Source organism: Phoenix dactylifera, chromosome 18, assembly GCF_051530095.1.
Source record: "Phoenix dactylifera cultivar Ajwa chromosome 18, Ajwa_hap1_PhDact_Kaust_v1.1, whole genome shotgun sequence".
Taxonomy (NCBI): Eukaryota; Viridiplantae; Streptophyta; class Magnoliopsida; order Arecales; family Arecaceae; genus Phoenix; species Phoenix dactylifera.
This window is the reverse complement of record NC_143207.1, coordinates 13,450,044-13,465,122: the sequence shown is the minus strand read 5'-3', so window position 1 is coordinate 13,465,122 and position 15,079 is coordinate 13,450,044. Positions and strand designations below refer to the sequence as shown.

At 48.7% G+C, this 15,079-nt stretch overlaps 1 protein-coding gene across 5 annotated transcripts in view; it reads right to left on the bottom strand.

Annotated features, from left to right (window-relative positions):
- The window catches only part of LOC103715022 (DNA gyrase subunit B, chloroplastic/mitochondrial-like), a 30,867-nt gene extending 26,697 nt beyond the window's left edge, over positions 1-4,170 (bottom strand). For 3 of the 5 annotated variants that reach the window (XR_015974736.2, XM_088714454.2, XM_088714455.2), the window contains exons 1-5: positions 3,893-4,170; positions 3,667-3,790; positions 3,263-3,343; positions 3,029-3,142; positions 2,476-2,532 (exon numbers count right to left, since the gene is read on the bottom strand). Coding sequence is in view for 4 of the 5 variants with exons in the window: in XM_088714454.2 (XP_088570580.1) it covers positions 2,476-2,532; positions 3,029-3,142; positions 3,263-3,343; positions 3,667-3,790; positions 3,893-4,029 (513 nt within the window). In the remaining variant the exon portion in view is untranslated. The remainder of the gene's footprint in view (positions 1-2,475; positions 2,533-3,028; positions 3,143-3,262; positions 3,344-3,666; positions 3,791-3,892) is intronic. The other 2 variants (XM_088714456.2, XM_088714457.2) reach the window with 1 other exon arrangement.
- Positions 4,171-15,079: the final 10,909 nt, after the last annotated feature.

Here is a 15,079-nt window from a genome sequence, read left to right as displayed (position 1 = left end):
AGACGAATGCAACAATTCTATGAAAGTCAAAAAACCAATATCAGATAATGAATCAACTGATCACTACAGCTTTGAACTAGTGATAGACAGAAGATTTAGTAAGAATGACATAAGAGTTGGAAGCAAGTCCTTCCCCAGAATTCGAGAAAGGTTCATCAGCTGGCTGAAGCAATCCATGTCTTTCAAAATATATCAACACCTAGAGTGTCACGAGGCACATCTAAATTTGCATCCTCTTCTTAGAATATATCAATAATAAAACCCAAGCAAACAGTCATGTAACAAAGCAGAGTGATATATGAAAAAGAGGAGAGGACACAGCCTATGGTACAGAGATGACTTCCATGGACACGTAGGACAGCAAGATGCACCAATGAGGGGTTGATAGTATGAAGTCTTTTAAAACTCGGACATTGACAGCAACATGTGCAAGGATTATGGATATTGAAATATATCATAGATCATTGGATTTGGAATATGTTATGCTCCATCACTTGCAATATCCAGGGTTTTAAGAATTATGAAAGATAATAATGCTGACAGTCAGGATGGAAGACAAAATCATATACATCTCCTTCTTATAAAATATACTTAAAAAGTCTTTGGACTTCAAATTAAAGAAGCAACAAAAGATACTTTAAACTTTACAATAATATGGGAGATCATACTTCTAACTTTTAAGCAAGAACGTGGCTATATAAAGTAAAGTAGCAATGTTCGTATAAAAAAATAAAAATGTCCTGCAAAATCTCGCTCTAGAAATCTTGCAAAATGCAAGTTAAATCAGATATTCAGATCTAACCTCCTGTCAATCAATCCAAATTCCATGCCTAAATTCCATTTTAGGCCAAATTACATGAATAACTGAAGCCTACAAGTCTACGATTCATATGGTGGACAGCCCTACTCACCCAGCAGTCCACGGAGCCCTTTCTTCCTTCCTTTCTTTTCAGGTTTTCGCTTGTGATATTATAAATTATTTCTTTGTATTTTTTTCATCTCTTATATCTCTAAAACTTTATGGTTCAAGATCTAAGAGATCCAAAAATTCTGGTTTTGAGCCTTGTATGACCAAGAAAACACAGAAAAGATTGCAAATTTCCATAGCCAATAGTCCAATTCTGGATCTGTCTTATTCAGTTCTACAAAAGGTTTGAAGTCCCGTAGTATAAGGGTGTGCCACACGTCTTAGTGTGGTACATACCATGGCATGCCCCCATATCAAAACATGATTTATCCAAGGTTTGAAATACCATGGTACAGTACAGTTTGATACGCCCTTGATACACTTTAGTACATCTCAGTGCCGGGAGTATCATACCACAGTACAGTCAGTTCTTCAAACATTGGTTCTGCATTAATAGCACAAGAAATCATTGAATTTGAAGCTTGTAAGGTACAATTGAGTTTTTGGGCAATATAATGAGTTCTTTCTTACAGGAAACCAACACTTTTTCCTTTGCTTAGTCCAATTGATTGGTCAGTGCTTGGTGAAAAATCAGGAAAAAGAATTACAAATGACATCAAATTGGAGCGACATAAGCAAGTCTATCCAGAAAACAAACAATAGTTGTAAGCCATGGTGGGGGGGAGTATTGGGGGCTCTGCTCCAGATGAAGCACCAGCTTGCTCATTATCACAAGCTGAAGCGATAAAGGAGAGGGAGCTATTCTCTGCACAAATAATTCTGACTATCAGAGGATGATGAGGATGTTGGGGAGGGTGCGGATGACAATGATAGTTTGATGCCTATCCTAGAGTCCAGTGACTTTTGTAATGTTCTTTGGTCATAGAAATAATGTAAAAATTGGATTGTTTGGTTTCACATGTTAATGGTACTTTCTGAATTCAGGCATTAATTGTGACCTTAGACTAACATCTTTATTTGTACCTAAACATGAAAACATTATCAACGACCTTGTTAGAGAATGATGAAACTTATATTGGTACAAATTCCTTCATTTTCAGTACTAGTAGGGTTCCCATTGCCATCTAGGGGGTTCTAGATTCTCATAAGGAAGGTCACACACACTACCAATTTGATCTAGATGTTTTTATACGGTCAGTGTCATTGTATACATCATTAAAATGTGGTATCGCGTAAAACCAAATTCTGCAATTATTCGGGTAGTTATTTGTATATTTACTCCAATTCAGAAGCACGCATGTGCATGTGCAGTTTTTAGGTAAAAAAATGATAATAATTTCCTCTGGGCACCATAGCATGCCCTCTTCCTCTTGCGGTATGCTGTGCTTTTCTATGGCAATAGTACAGCAATGTGCATTATATCATATTAAACAATAGCTGACAAAGGCACAATGCAAGATGTTCTAAATCATACTACAACCCATTAAAAAGGAGACACAGTACAAGTTCCCATCAAGTCATGCACATAGATTCTGTGAAAACCATAATCTGGCATACTTGCATGATGAGCTGAGAGAGGTGAAGAGCGACTATGTTAAAAAGAATACCGTCAAAACAGTCTCCAAGGAAGATTTTTTTGTCACGGGATGTAAGTCCGTAGGAATCTGCACAGCATGAAAACATATTATTTATGGACTGAAAATACTATGTGATGATAGAAAAATGTTTATATGGTGTAATCAGTTGCAGATATTGAGCATAGAAAACAACAAATTAGATAAAAAGCTGGTAACAGCGCCACTTCTGTTCCTACAGGTCTAGCCTAAAAAATAACCAAATTACTATCACAGAGCATATCTACTAGATTTGAATCAAAAGCTGATAATAATACCATTTATGTTCCCATATTGTTTCTTGTTTCTTTTGGATTCTTCCTTTCACTTAACAAAGCTAGACTTAACACCCTTTCTGCATCTTTTGTTTACTACTGATTTTAGCTGACTATCATGCTTCAACCAAAGCAAAGTGTACATTTGAAAGTACAAGTCATTTGGACAAAAAGATTCTTTTGTGTCACCAAAATTCAGTATAAAAGGTAAATCTCTTTATAAGTTCATTATCAGCAAAATTTGGACTATAAAAGAAAAAGGAAGGCCATACCCCACGTCCATTATCAGTGATACTCACGGAACTATCCTCATGTAAAACAACATCAATCTTCGAGGCATAACCTGCTTGAGCTTCATCAATGGCATTGTCCAATATTTCATATACCTAGAAACAAGAAACATATGAAAAAAGTAAGCAGAGCAAAACAAAATTTTAAAAGAGAGAAAGAAAGAGAGACCAAATTTACACCAGTGGAGAGGGAGATTAAAAAGAATATGGAAATACCAAATGATGCAAGCCACGGGGTCCAGTGCTCCCAATATACATTCCAGGTCTCTTCCGAACTGGATCTAGCCCTTCCAAAACCTGAAGAGAGAAAATGGCCAGCGCATCAGTTGGTACTTCAGAAGGACCTTAACTAAGCTACAGACCACATCGAACAAAAAGAGTTAAAATATGATAGTAATCATATTTATGCTTCTATTCCATTACTTGGGAAAGTAAACATATATTGATCACCCATGTTATCTCAAAATCCGATTTAGTTAAAATAAAAATAACTCAGCAAGAAGGAAAAAGGGGTTTTGTCCCCTACCGAATCCAACAAAATCTATTTCAATCTATGATGAGAATAACAAAAAAGATGGGGGAAAAAACGCGGGAGAGAGATGATCAAGGCTTAAAATCACCTGAATCTGGTCGGAGCCGTAGGCTTGTGACCGGGCTTTCTCTTGAAGCGCCTCCGCAGTAATGCTTGACGACATAAAAGCCCTCACTCCCACTCCATTCCTCCGTGGGCGGATGCTCCAGATTCTACAAAAGAACCAGGAAGAAGTAGTGCTTTCCATTGGACCCCAAGAACAAGGCAGAAAAATAGAGGAGAGAGAGGTGAGAGGAGGGGGAGGAGAATGAGACCTGGTTCTGAGGAAGAGCCGGGAACGGGAGCGAGGTAACGAGGGGAGAGACGAGGGGCGAGAGAAGAGGGCCGGAGAGGAGAAGAGACGGCGGGCAGCGAAGCGAAGCTGGAGAGGAGGCGGCCTCAGAAGCGCCATCGTCTCGAGCTGATTTCGAAATTTTTCTGGTCCCTCGCCGGGGTTTCACGAGTCCCATTTATCTGCGGTGAGGTTTTGCGGTTTTGGACACCATGGACACGTCGGGTCACACCCGTCGGTTCAATTGGTGCGGCAATCTGTGGAACGGGTCGGGTCGGGTCGGGTCGGGTTCCTATATCAAGCTTCTATGGACCTGTCCCGAACCCAACCCAAACCGCCAGAGGGTCGGAGAATCGGAATTCTGATCCGAACCCGTAATGACAAATGAACCTCCCCAACCCGCATCCAACCTTCTAACCCGTTTGATCGGTCCGAGCCCATTTAAGTATGGGCTTTTGTATTTCATGGCAGGATTTTATTTTCTCTCACTTTTGCTATATCGAAAGATTAATATCTATTTTCCAAATAACAATTATATACATCACCAGCCATTTTTCATCTATTCTTTGAATTATGAGCAATTAGATCCATACCATAGCAGATATCATCCAATATATATTGATGTGGGGTCGGAACCCCGACACCAGCCCACACACCGGCCGAGCAGGGAAAGCATCAGCGTCCCTCACGAGGTATTGTCCGCTCTGGGATTGCCGCTTCGGGTCTGCGGGAGGTCGCCCAGGGCCGGAGCCCAATGACAGTCCCAATGACAGTCCCGAGCCCTGACGGCGCGGGGGTCCGCGGAGGTTGCCCCCTACCCTCACGGTTTTGTCCTATAAAAGGCGTCTCGTGAGGAAAGGTTTTAGGCCTCCTCATTATAAGGCACAGACCTTTCCGCTGATTAGCCGATGTGGGACTAAACTGGGAACCCCATCCCACAACACAGCCCCCCCAGTGGGAAGGTCTGTGCGTGGCCGGGGCCCTTCCTCTAGCGCCAACTGTTGCTGGTGGTCCAAACCGAGAACGATTGACACGACGGTGTGAACGGGGTTCCGCCTGAGTTGTCTTGGTTGGTGCTGGTTGCGCTCCACCTTCCGCCAAGGAACCTGCAAACAAGCCTTGCACCACCACCAGGGTGGTGATGGCCCTCCGACGGTCAAGTCAGAGGAGATTGGAGGAGGAGAGATGATAATCACAAGTGGGAGAGAGTGCTCTGGGAGGTATTGCTTACCCCCCCTTCTCCCCCCAGCCGCATATATACCTGGCTGGGAGGTCTCTCAGGGGGGTTTGTCGTCGTGGGGCACGATAGAATGGCCACTGACATGGCCGTTACGGGGCGTCGTGGAGCAGCGCTGGGTACGGTCATGGCAGGGCGTAGTGGAGCTCCGCTTTGTACGGTTGATACAGGAGATCGTGGGCAGCATCGGGTACAGCCGTTGCAGGGAGTAGTGGAGCAGGAGGCCGCGGCGTGCCTCTGGAGAATAGCCTGTCGTTATCAAAAGATCTCCGACTCGGGGTCGGAATGCTGGATCATAGGGCAGCCGACCCGGGGTCGGGCTGCGAAGCCGAGGAGGTCCGACTCGGGGTCGGAGTGCTGGATCATAGGGCAGCCGACCCGGGGTCGGGCTGCGGAGCCGAGGAGGTCCGACTCGGGGTCGGAGTGCTGGATCATAGGGCAGCCGACCCGGGGTCGGGCTGCGGAGCCGAGGAGGTCCGACTCGGGGTCGGAGTGCTGGATCATAGGGCAGCCGACCCGGGGTCGGGCTGCGGAGCCGAGGAGGTCCGACTCGGGGTCGGAGTGCTGGATCATAGGGCAGCTGTAGCTTTCCTGGATACGCGTGCCGATCACGTGGGGCATGGCGGCTCAATTCCCCCATAACATATATATATATATATATATATATATATATATATGTATGTATGTATGTATATGTGTGTGTATGCATGTTTGTATTTATCTCCTTAACTAATTTAAATATTCTAAAAAGTTTAACCTTAAATTTGCAAACATCGGAATAAATTATAAAATATTAAACAAAAAATATTGTTGTGATCTATAGAGCCTATTACAAAGCCATGGCCATTATTGCAACTAAAGCAATTGCAGTCCATCGTGATGAAAGTGCCAATCCTAAAGACAAGTCTATTGCCAATGACAACTTAAGTGGAAGAAAATTATACTTGCTAAAATTTGAACTTTATATTTAATAGTTTAGCCCAATGAAATGCATAAAACTATAGCAAGTAGTCTTTTAAACTTTGGAAATGAGGTCAACCCATCTATCCTTTTAGACCATGGAGATAGAGGGAGAACTCAAAATCAGTCTTTTAAATTATTTGTAAGCAAAATCAATGGAAATATCAAGGTTAAGCATTATGAACAATTCCTTTATAAAGAGAACGAAGCCAGCGAAATCAATATAGTAATGGTTGTGGTTCAAATCTGGCCCGAGGGTGACCATGCCGGAGGAGTCGGAGGAGCTGCCGGAGTGCAGAAGAAGACAGGGAGAGCCACCTCCTGCGACCGGCAGTATACGTGCACAAAGCTTCACCGGTGTTTCTGGTGAGGGCCCTCCGACGATCAAGTTAGAGTGGAGCTTTGTATATCCAGCCAAGAGTCCCCCTAACCCTCCGTTTGGGAGTTTTGGGGAGAAAAGAAAAGAAAAAAAAACTATAATGAGGAGGGAAAAGAAAAGAAAGGAAAACTTTAATGAGGAGGGAAAATAAAAGAAAGGAATAGAATAGACTTTCCTTTCCTCTTATTTAAAAGTTTTAGGAGGGAAGAGAAAGTACTTTCTTTCCTCTTGTTTGGGAGTTTGGAGAGAAAAAAAAAGAAAGCATACCGTTTTAACACTTTTACTAAAATATCCTTATTAGAAAAGGGGCATGTTTATGAGTAGAAATGCAAATGGATCGGGTCGAACCAGGTCATGAGTAATCCCGACCCAATTTGGATCCTTGTTCGGGTCCTAATTTTAGACCCAGACCCAACCCACTAGAAAATCGGGTTGGGTCCACGGCCCTAGAATGTATTTGTCCTTTTAATTTAATACTTCTTTAATTTAAGGGCCAAATATGTATTATAAAAAATTTATTAAGTTCCAATTCCTTTTTCTCCAAATCCTTCCACTTATGGAGGAAAGAAAGAAGAGAATTGGAGCCCAAAATTTTTCCTCCTATTCCCTCCTTTTCTTTTCCTTTTCCTCCACTAAAAAACTTCCAAACATCAAAATTTTTAACTTTTCCTTCCATTCCATTTCTTTCTCCTCAATTCCAAGTTTTCAAACGGAGCCTAAGGGTTACCTGTTGCGGTCGTTTATAGTCATGATAGAAGCGCTTAGGTGGCGGAGGTATGGCACGTCCCTATCATGAGAGGGAGTGGCGCGTAGCTTGAGCTTACTTGTGGAGCGCGGTGGAATCCGCCCTGGGGAATGGTGAAACGTTGACAGCCATAGTAGGGCATGGCCCATTCCCATCATGAATGAGAGTGGCGCGCAAATTAATCTTACTTATGGCGCGCAGTGGAGTCTGTTCTGGAGAATGATAAGGCATTGCCCTTGGCTGTCGTGGGCTGATAGGCGAAGCACGGCGTAGTGGTGTCGCAGCACATAGCCTCGTAGGAGGGTGGAGGCACGCACATGGGTGCGGTTGTTGGCGAGGCCAAACTCGTTGAGAGGTTGGTTAGGCAGGTGCTGAGACTAGCCTAGCATCCCGAGTTTCGTGGTGTACTTGGTGGAGTGCCTCGAGCTTGAAGGTCGGGGTGTAGTACTGGAGAGGGCATCTGAGCTTGGTCGGGCGAGTCGGCGAATAAGGAGGGCACCCGAGCTTGGTCGGGCACGTCGGCGAATAAGTAGGGTGCCCCAGCTTGGTCGGGCGCATCGGCGAATATCCGAGGTTGAAGGGGCTTTCGGCGAAGTCTGAGGCTGAATTGATTCTAGGCCGGATTGAGGACATGTTCGGTCGACATTGGTGTCTATTGGGCTGAAATTGGGTGCCTCTTTTTGATGTGGGCTGGACGATCCATTTTGCCCCCCCCATCATTTGCCCTCCGACTTTCGAGGTCGAGTTGCTCTTTAGCTCGGGCGAAGGAAGTAGTCAGATTGTTGGTCATCCTGCGGTGTGGCTCGGCGCTTGTGAAATTGCGCACGCCGAGCAAAGGACACTTGATGCATTTTATAGTGGAGGACTTTGAGTCAGATTTTTGGAGCCGGGCTTAGGTGGCTTGAGCTGTCATGCTGTCCTGGGCAGAATCCGACGTGGGGAGTTCTTGGTGTTCCACGTGTGTATTCTCTTCCGAGAGGTTATTGGATGAAATGAAAAGGGGCGGCTATCAATGCCTCGTCCCCTGAAGCGCCCGCCTGATGGAACGCGAGAGGCCAGTCATTAATGCTCCATTCTCCGAAGCGTATCGCCTGATGGAATGCGAAAGGCTAGTTATTAATATTTCAATCTTTGGAGCACCTTCCATAATGATTGGTATTTAGTGCCGCGATCCGAAAAGATTTTGTTGAGGCCATTTCGGGGCCTGCCATGTAGCGGAACTCAGCTCGTCTGATCGCTTGGGCTATCCGATCAAAGCAGTTGTAGTGGGCTATATAAGATATGGAAATGATCCTAGGATCGTTATTTGATCATTTCCGCCTCCACTTCTTTTCTTTCTGGCCGCCATTACTGCGGTGTTCAAGCCTTTTCTTGGGCGTCTTGGGAGCTCCTCGTCGGCCTTTGCATCGAGAGTTATTCTTAATCTTCAGCGATCGTCTTTCTCCTCCCCAATCATCTTCCTTGGCAAGCTTTTCGGGTAGGCGTTTTATCCTTCTCTCGGTCGCTCGAAGTATCTCTTGTTTTCTCCTTTTTGTAATTCTATGACCAAGGCAACGAGTTTACCTGCGAGGGCCCTGATGTTCGGTGCAGGTTCGTCTCGAGCCCAGACTTCTTTCGGCATGGGAGAGACTAAGCTCGAGATGGGCCTGGGTCCACATGGGACCGGCTCGCTCTTAAGTGATGAGGACTTGGGCGCGGCTCGTACCCAATTCTTCATTCCTTCGGAGTGTATTCTTGAGCTCCCAGATCTCGGAGGACGAGTTACCAACCCTCCTAAAGGTTGGATCGGAGTGTACATAGAGTCGCTCTGAGCAGGGCTGAGATTCCCTCTGCATGGGTTCGTGAGGGAGCATCTAACAGCTTACCGTCTTGTACCTCCACAGCTCGCCCCGAACTCGTGGAGAATGATAATTGGCTTTCTCGCCCTTTGCCTTGTCATAGTCTGTCCTCCTTGGTAAACATCTTTAGGAGTTGCTTTATATTAAAGGACAACCCCGTAGATAAAGAGTGGTGGTACTTTTTCCTCCGATAAGGCCATAAGCTTTTCGAAGGTATTCCTACCTCCATTCACAGGTGGAAGGACAAGTTTTTCATTGTTTCCTCCGAGCAGTCGTAAGGGTTTAATCCAACCTGGAGCTTTCTGTTGGCCTCAGCGAATAACAGGCTCCCACAGTTGTCGCAGTCCGAGCAAAGCATTTTAGATAGTTTGCTTGGGCTGAGGAGAATTCCACAGCTCTCCGACCTGCTCAGCGAGGAGACTTTAGTAAATCTTGGCCTGAGCCCAGTTCGGCCGAAAAGTAAGAGTAACTTAGTTGCTCCTTCTTCTTTTTTTTTTTGATAAAAGCGGCATTTCATATAGCTCTAACTTGAGTACATCCAGCCATATCAAAAGAAAGTAAAGCATACAGGGTAGGAGGAATATCTCCTACAGATGTCCATGTGACCTCCCCAGAATGCCGGGCAACAAAAGAGGCAACCCAGTCTGCTGCACTGTTTGCCTCCCGGAAAACATGTAACGCCCGAAAATCACTCGACTCCTGCGCCAATCTCCGAATCTCACTGATGAGAGGATGACCATCACCATATCTGTCCCCTCCCCGAATCCACTTGATCACCACAGAGGAGTCCCCCTCAAGGCATATATGCTCAGCACGAAGTACCCGCCTTGCATAGGATATCCCCTCCCAGGCTGTCCGCAGCTCCGCACCGACAGCAGTGAGTCCCGGCGCACAGCGGCCACCAGCTGCTATCAAACCACCCAGATGGTCTCTGATGACAAAACCAACTCCTCCAGACACCCCGTCCTCCGACATACTACCATCAAAGTTCACTTTGAGATGACCAAGGGGTGGGGGTACCCAAGAAACTAGGGCGAACCTGGGCGCTGTGACAGCGGAAAGAGTACCCCAGGTGTCCCTGGCCATCTCAGAAGAAGACCTAACGGTAGTAGTGGTAACCTCCCTGGCAAGACGCATAGCTCTGTCCACCACCACCCTCGAGGGTAACCGTCTACCCTCAAAGATACCAGCATTTCTGTCCAACCAGATAGAATGAGCCAAATAAGCCCACCGGATCCCGGCCTCAACAGTACTAGGCCTCCGCATGAAAACTCTCAACCAATGAATCCAATCCTGTGTCGACTCGACTGAATAGGGCAACAAAGATGGTGATCGGCTCCAGATTCCCCTAGCTCTGGGGCACTGCAGGATAACATGATCAATCGTCTCCACAGTCTCCGTGCACTCCTCACAACACTGAGTAATCCTTACCCCACGCCGTGCTAACACACTCCTGGTCGGTAGGCAGCCCCATACCACCTTCCATATGAAGAGCGTGACACGCGGGTGAATCTGCATCCTCCAAATCCATCCTTCCTCTATCTGTTGGGCTGGCTCTCGGTTCAACAACATGGAAATGTCCCTGGCTCGCACCTGCGATTGCCCTGTCGGCATCCAGACTAGTCTATCCAACCCCTCCCGAGCAGGAATAGGTAGAGCCAGGATCATCTCTGTCAACTGCTCCCCAAAAGCCTCTCTAATCAACTCAACCCTCCAACGCCCCCCTTCGGGCTCCATCAAATCTCTGACCCTGAGACCGACTAACCTCGACGTATCCACCATGACCGGGAGTCTACTCATAGGCTGCTCCGTCACCCAGCGATCCTCTAACACATCAATGGATCGCCCATCACCAATAGCCCATCTAATCGCGGGAAGCACCAACCCTGCTCTAGCGCAAATCTCCCTCCAGATCGGTGAATGGCGACGCCCCGCACGGGCCCCAAGCACCCGACCGCCATACTTGGCCCTCATCAGTGAGGACCACATGCCATCAGGCTCTAACAGAACTCTAGCGGTGTGCCGTGCTGCTAGGACCTCCCGTCTCGCCACCAAGGACTGCACCCCCAAGCCACCAAATCTCGTCGGCTGACATACCACCTCCCATGCCATGAGATGGATGCCCCTTCCGCCTCCGTTCCTCCCCCAAATAAAGTTTCTAAAGATCTGCTCAATATTCCTCACTGTTGCAACCGGTATAAAAGAGGTAGATAATAGGTAAATCGGGATCGAGGAGAGAACTGACCATACCAAGATAATCCTGCCCATCATAGAAAGTGAATGTATCTGCCACCCCTCCAACCTGTGCCTGATGCTGATCTCCAGGGAAGAGCAATCACTGCTACGTAGACGCTGACCTGAGATCGGCACTCCCAAATACCTCAACGTACCCTCCTGCTCTCCCATCCCCAAAATCTCCAGTATGGAGGTCTTCACATCCAGTTTGGTCTTCGAGCTAAAGCAAATTGCTGACTTGGATGAGTTGACCCGTTGACCAGACACAGAGCAATAATCCCAAAAAATCCTCCATACAATCCGTGCTGCCTGTCTCGTCGCCCGGACTAACAGAAAACAATCATCGGCAAATAGTAAATGGGAGATCGGTGTGGCATCCGGCACAGGCCTTTTCCCTTCCAATGCTGAGTTCTAATAAGATCTTTTGTCATCAGATATTGCAGAAATGATCTTCAGCACCAAGACATTGATGGCCAAGTATAGGAAGAGGATGACCACCTCAGAGGGGGCTCAGCCCGAAAGGAGGCCGAAAAAGATCAGAGCTAGCTCCGACTCCAGGACTGAGTGGAGTGAGCTTGGGGCGATTGAGGTCGTCGCCCTTGGTCAAGCCGGATTTGATCAAGTTCTTGTGGTGGCGGTTGAGGCTCCTTTATTGGCAGCAAGGGGGAGCCCTTCTGGTTCGGTGGCGACTGTGTCCATCGGCCAAGTCCAGGAGGCTGGAGAAGCTATCCGGCTATTTGAATCGGGTCCCGAATTGGAGAGCAGGTCTGAGCTCCCGACTCCTTTTGTGGGCCTAACTCCTGCCGAGGTTGCAGCTTTTCCTGAGGCTTCGATCTCAGGTGGGGTTTTGATTTCTCCTCGGGTTCTGACGTCGGTCGAGGCCGACTCCATTCCTTCCAAGTCTGGGATAAGACAATTGCAGCATCAATGTCGCATATCTAAGGACGACTCGGCCCTTGAATCCGATGACCTCGCCCACGAGCTCGTGCGCAGCATTATGCTCCCGCGCGATTGAGTCTTAATGGAAGAGAACTTTGATGACTTCGTTCATCGCGATTATTCAAATAGTGTCCGGGCGAGTAGCGTAGCCCTTCTGTTTCTCATTTTCTTTGCAAGTGTTTGATCTCTGCTGACATTTTATCTTTTGTGCCAGTCCCTCCATGTGGTTGACATGCTGATGTCTAGCATGCTTACCTACCGGAAGGAGATAAGGGCACTTAGGTCGAGGATGGAGCGTGCCGAGCTCCAGAGATAGGAGGTCGAGAAATGGGCGGTAATTGCCGAACAGCAGTAACACAAGGTCGAAGTGAGGGCCCCTTAAAGATAGGCTCGCTCAGATTTGGAAAATGGAGGTCAAGCACTTCCGGGCTCGCCGTCCGCTGCAGGTCGCATCTTTGAGCTTGAAGCTGCTCTGATCTGCTTTTAGGGCGAGGCTGAGGAGTTGAGGCCAAAGGTCGGGCGACTTGAAGGCCTCTTGGAGGAATCTGCCTGTGAGGCCGTTAGGAAATTCCGCTAGTCGGGAGAGTATCTTGACGAGCTGGCGAAAGGAGCTGCTACTGCGATGATTCAGGGCTTCGAAAATTGTCACGATCAAGTCTAGCGACTTTTTCCTGAATCTGACCTTAGTAACTGGTGGTCCAAACCGAGAACGATTGGCACAGCGGTGTGAACGGGGTTCCGTTTGGGTTGCCTTGGTTGGTGTTGATTGCGCTCCACTTTCCACCGGGAAACCTGCAAGCAAGCCTCGCACCACCACTTGGGTAGTGGGGGCCCTCCGACGATCAAGTCAGAGGAGATTGGAGGAGAAGGAAAGATAATAGTAGCAAGTAGGAGTATGCTCTGGAAGTTCTTGCTTACCCTCCCCCTTCTCCCCCCAGCCGCATATATACCAGGCTGGGGGGTCCTTTTGGGGGGTTGGTCATCGTATAGCACGATGGAGCTGCCACTGACATGGCCGTTACAGGGCGTCGTGGGGCAGCGCTGGGTACGGCCATGACAGGGCGTAGTGGAGCTCCGCTTTGTACGGCTGTTACAGGGGATCGTGGAGCAGCGCCGGATACGACCGTTGCTGGGTGTAGTGGAGCAGAGGGCCGCGGCGTGCCTCTGGGGAATAGCCTGTCGTTGTCGAGAGATGATCGACTCGGGGTCGGGCTGCGGAGACGAAGATGTCCGACTCGGGGTCGGATTGCTGGATCAAGGGGCAGCCGACTCGGGGTCGGGCTGCGGAGCCGAAGATGTCCGACTCGGGGTCGGATTGCTAGATCAAGGGGCAGCCGACTCGGGGTCGGGCTGCGGAGCCGAAGATGTCCGACTCGGGGTCGGATTGCTGGATCAAGGGGCAGCCGACTCGGGGTCGGGCTGCGGAGCCGAAGATGTCCGACTCGGGGTCGGATTGCTGGATCAAGGGGCTGCCGTAGTCTTCCTGGGCGCGCGTGCCGGTCACGTGGGGCATGGTGGCTAAGTTCTCCCGTAACAGTAGTCCCCCACTTCCGAGCCTGGAACCAGAAGGGGAACGGGTGAAGGGAGTGATGCTTCGAGATTGCCGCCATCCCTCGGAGAGGCGCGCGCGCTTCGAGCTCCCCGCCTTCTTTATGGCGTATGGCGGTTGTTGCTGACCTGGCAGTCTGAGGATTTCGGCGGACATCCTTCCTTAATGGCGTCGATTCGCCTTTGGGGCGCGAGCGACCCTTCGGCAGCCAGGCGTCCTCTGGCATCACCGAGGCGTCACCCACCTTTCCGCCTATTTAACCGGGGGCCCTCCTCCGTCCGCCTTTCTCTTTACAGACATCTTTGAGTTTCTCCTTTGCGCTGCCGTCATTGCCGTCGGACTGTTCGCTTGCTCCTCCTTTGACGCTCTCGGAGCCGTTCTTCCTTCTCTTCCGGTGAGTTGCCCCATTCTTCAATTTAAGGCTCTCCATACTTTCTCCTTTTGTATTAGGGTACTCCAGTCGTTCCGGTCCTTTTCCCCTTCTTGACCCCGTCCTGACCGTAGATTCACTGGCCATTAGGGATGGGCGAAGTGAGAGCAGACCGCATTAAGTCGGAGCTGGTCGCTGAAGACCTAGATAGGTTCGTGGCTCGATACCATCTTCCCGAGGCCTGCAATGTTACGCTCCCGGGGCCTGAGGAGAGGATGTCCCATCCTCCTCCAGGGAAGGTCGCCATCAATGAGGGCATTCTTCAGGCTGGGTTTCGCTTTCCCCCCTCGGACTTAGTTGTGCAGGTGCTTCGGGGTTTAAGAGTGGCGCCGACGCAACTGGTGCCGAACTCATGGCGCGCCCTGACGGCCTTCCAGGTTCTCTGCCGCATGCACGAGGTTCCCGCCACCCTGAATGTCTTTTGGGAATGCTACGGCCTGAGCGGCCACCCCCAGGACAAAGGGTGGTGGTGCTTTGCGGCGCGGCGAGGGTGCGGCCTCGTCAAGGAGGCTCCTTCCTCCATTCACGGCTGGAAGGAGCGTTTCTTTTTCATTGACGTAGATCCCTCTTGGGGAATCAGGGCAACCTGGGAGACGCCGATGAAGTCCCCGATTGGCCTATCGAGGTTGTCGAGGGAGGAATCCGATGGCGTCGCCGTCTTGAAGGGGTTGGTTGCCGAGGGCCGGCTCCCCCCGGTGGCTTGCCTTATTTCCGAGGATACCTTGGTGAACGTTGGTCTGAGCTCGGTCCCCACTGACCGTGAGCCTGCCACCATTTCTTTTTTAGCTCTTTTCTCCTCTTTCGTCTCGTTCTTTCCTTCAGTTTCTCAACCTCCGACCACCTCGTCCTTTTTGCAGA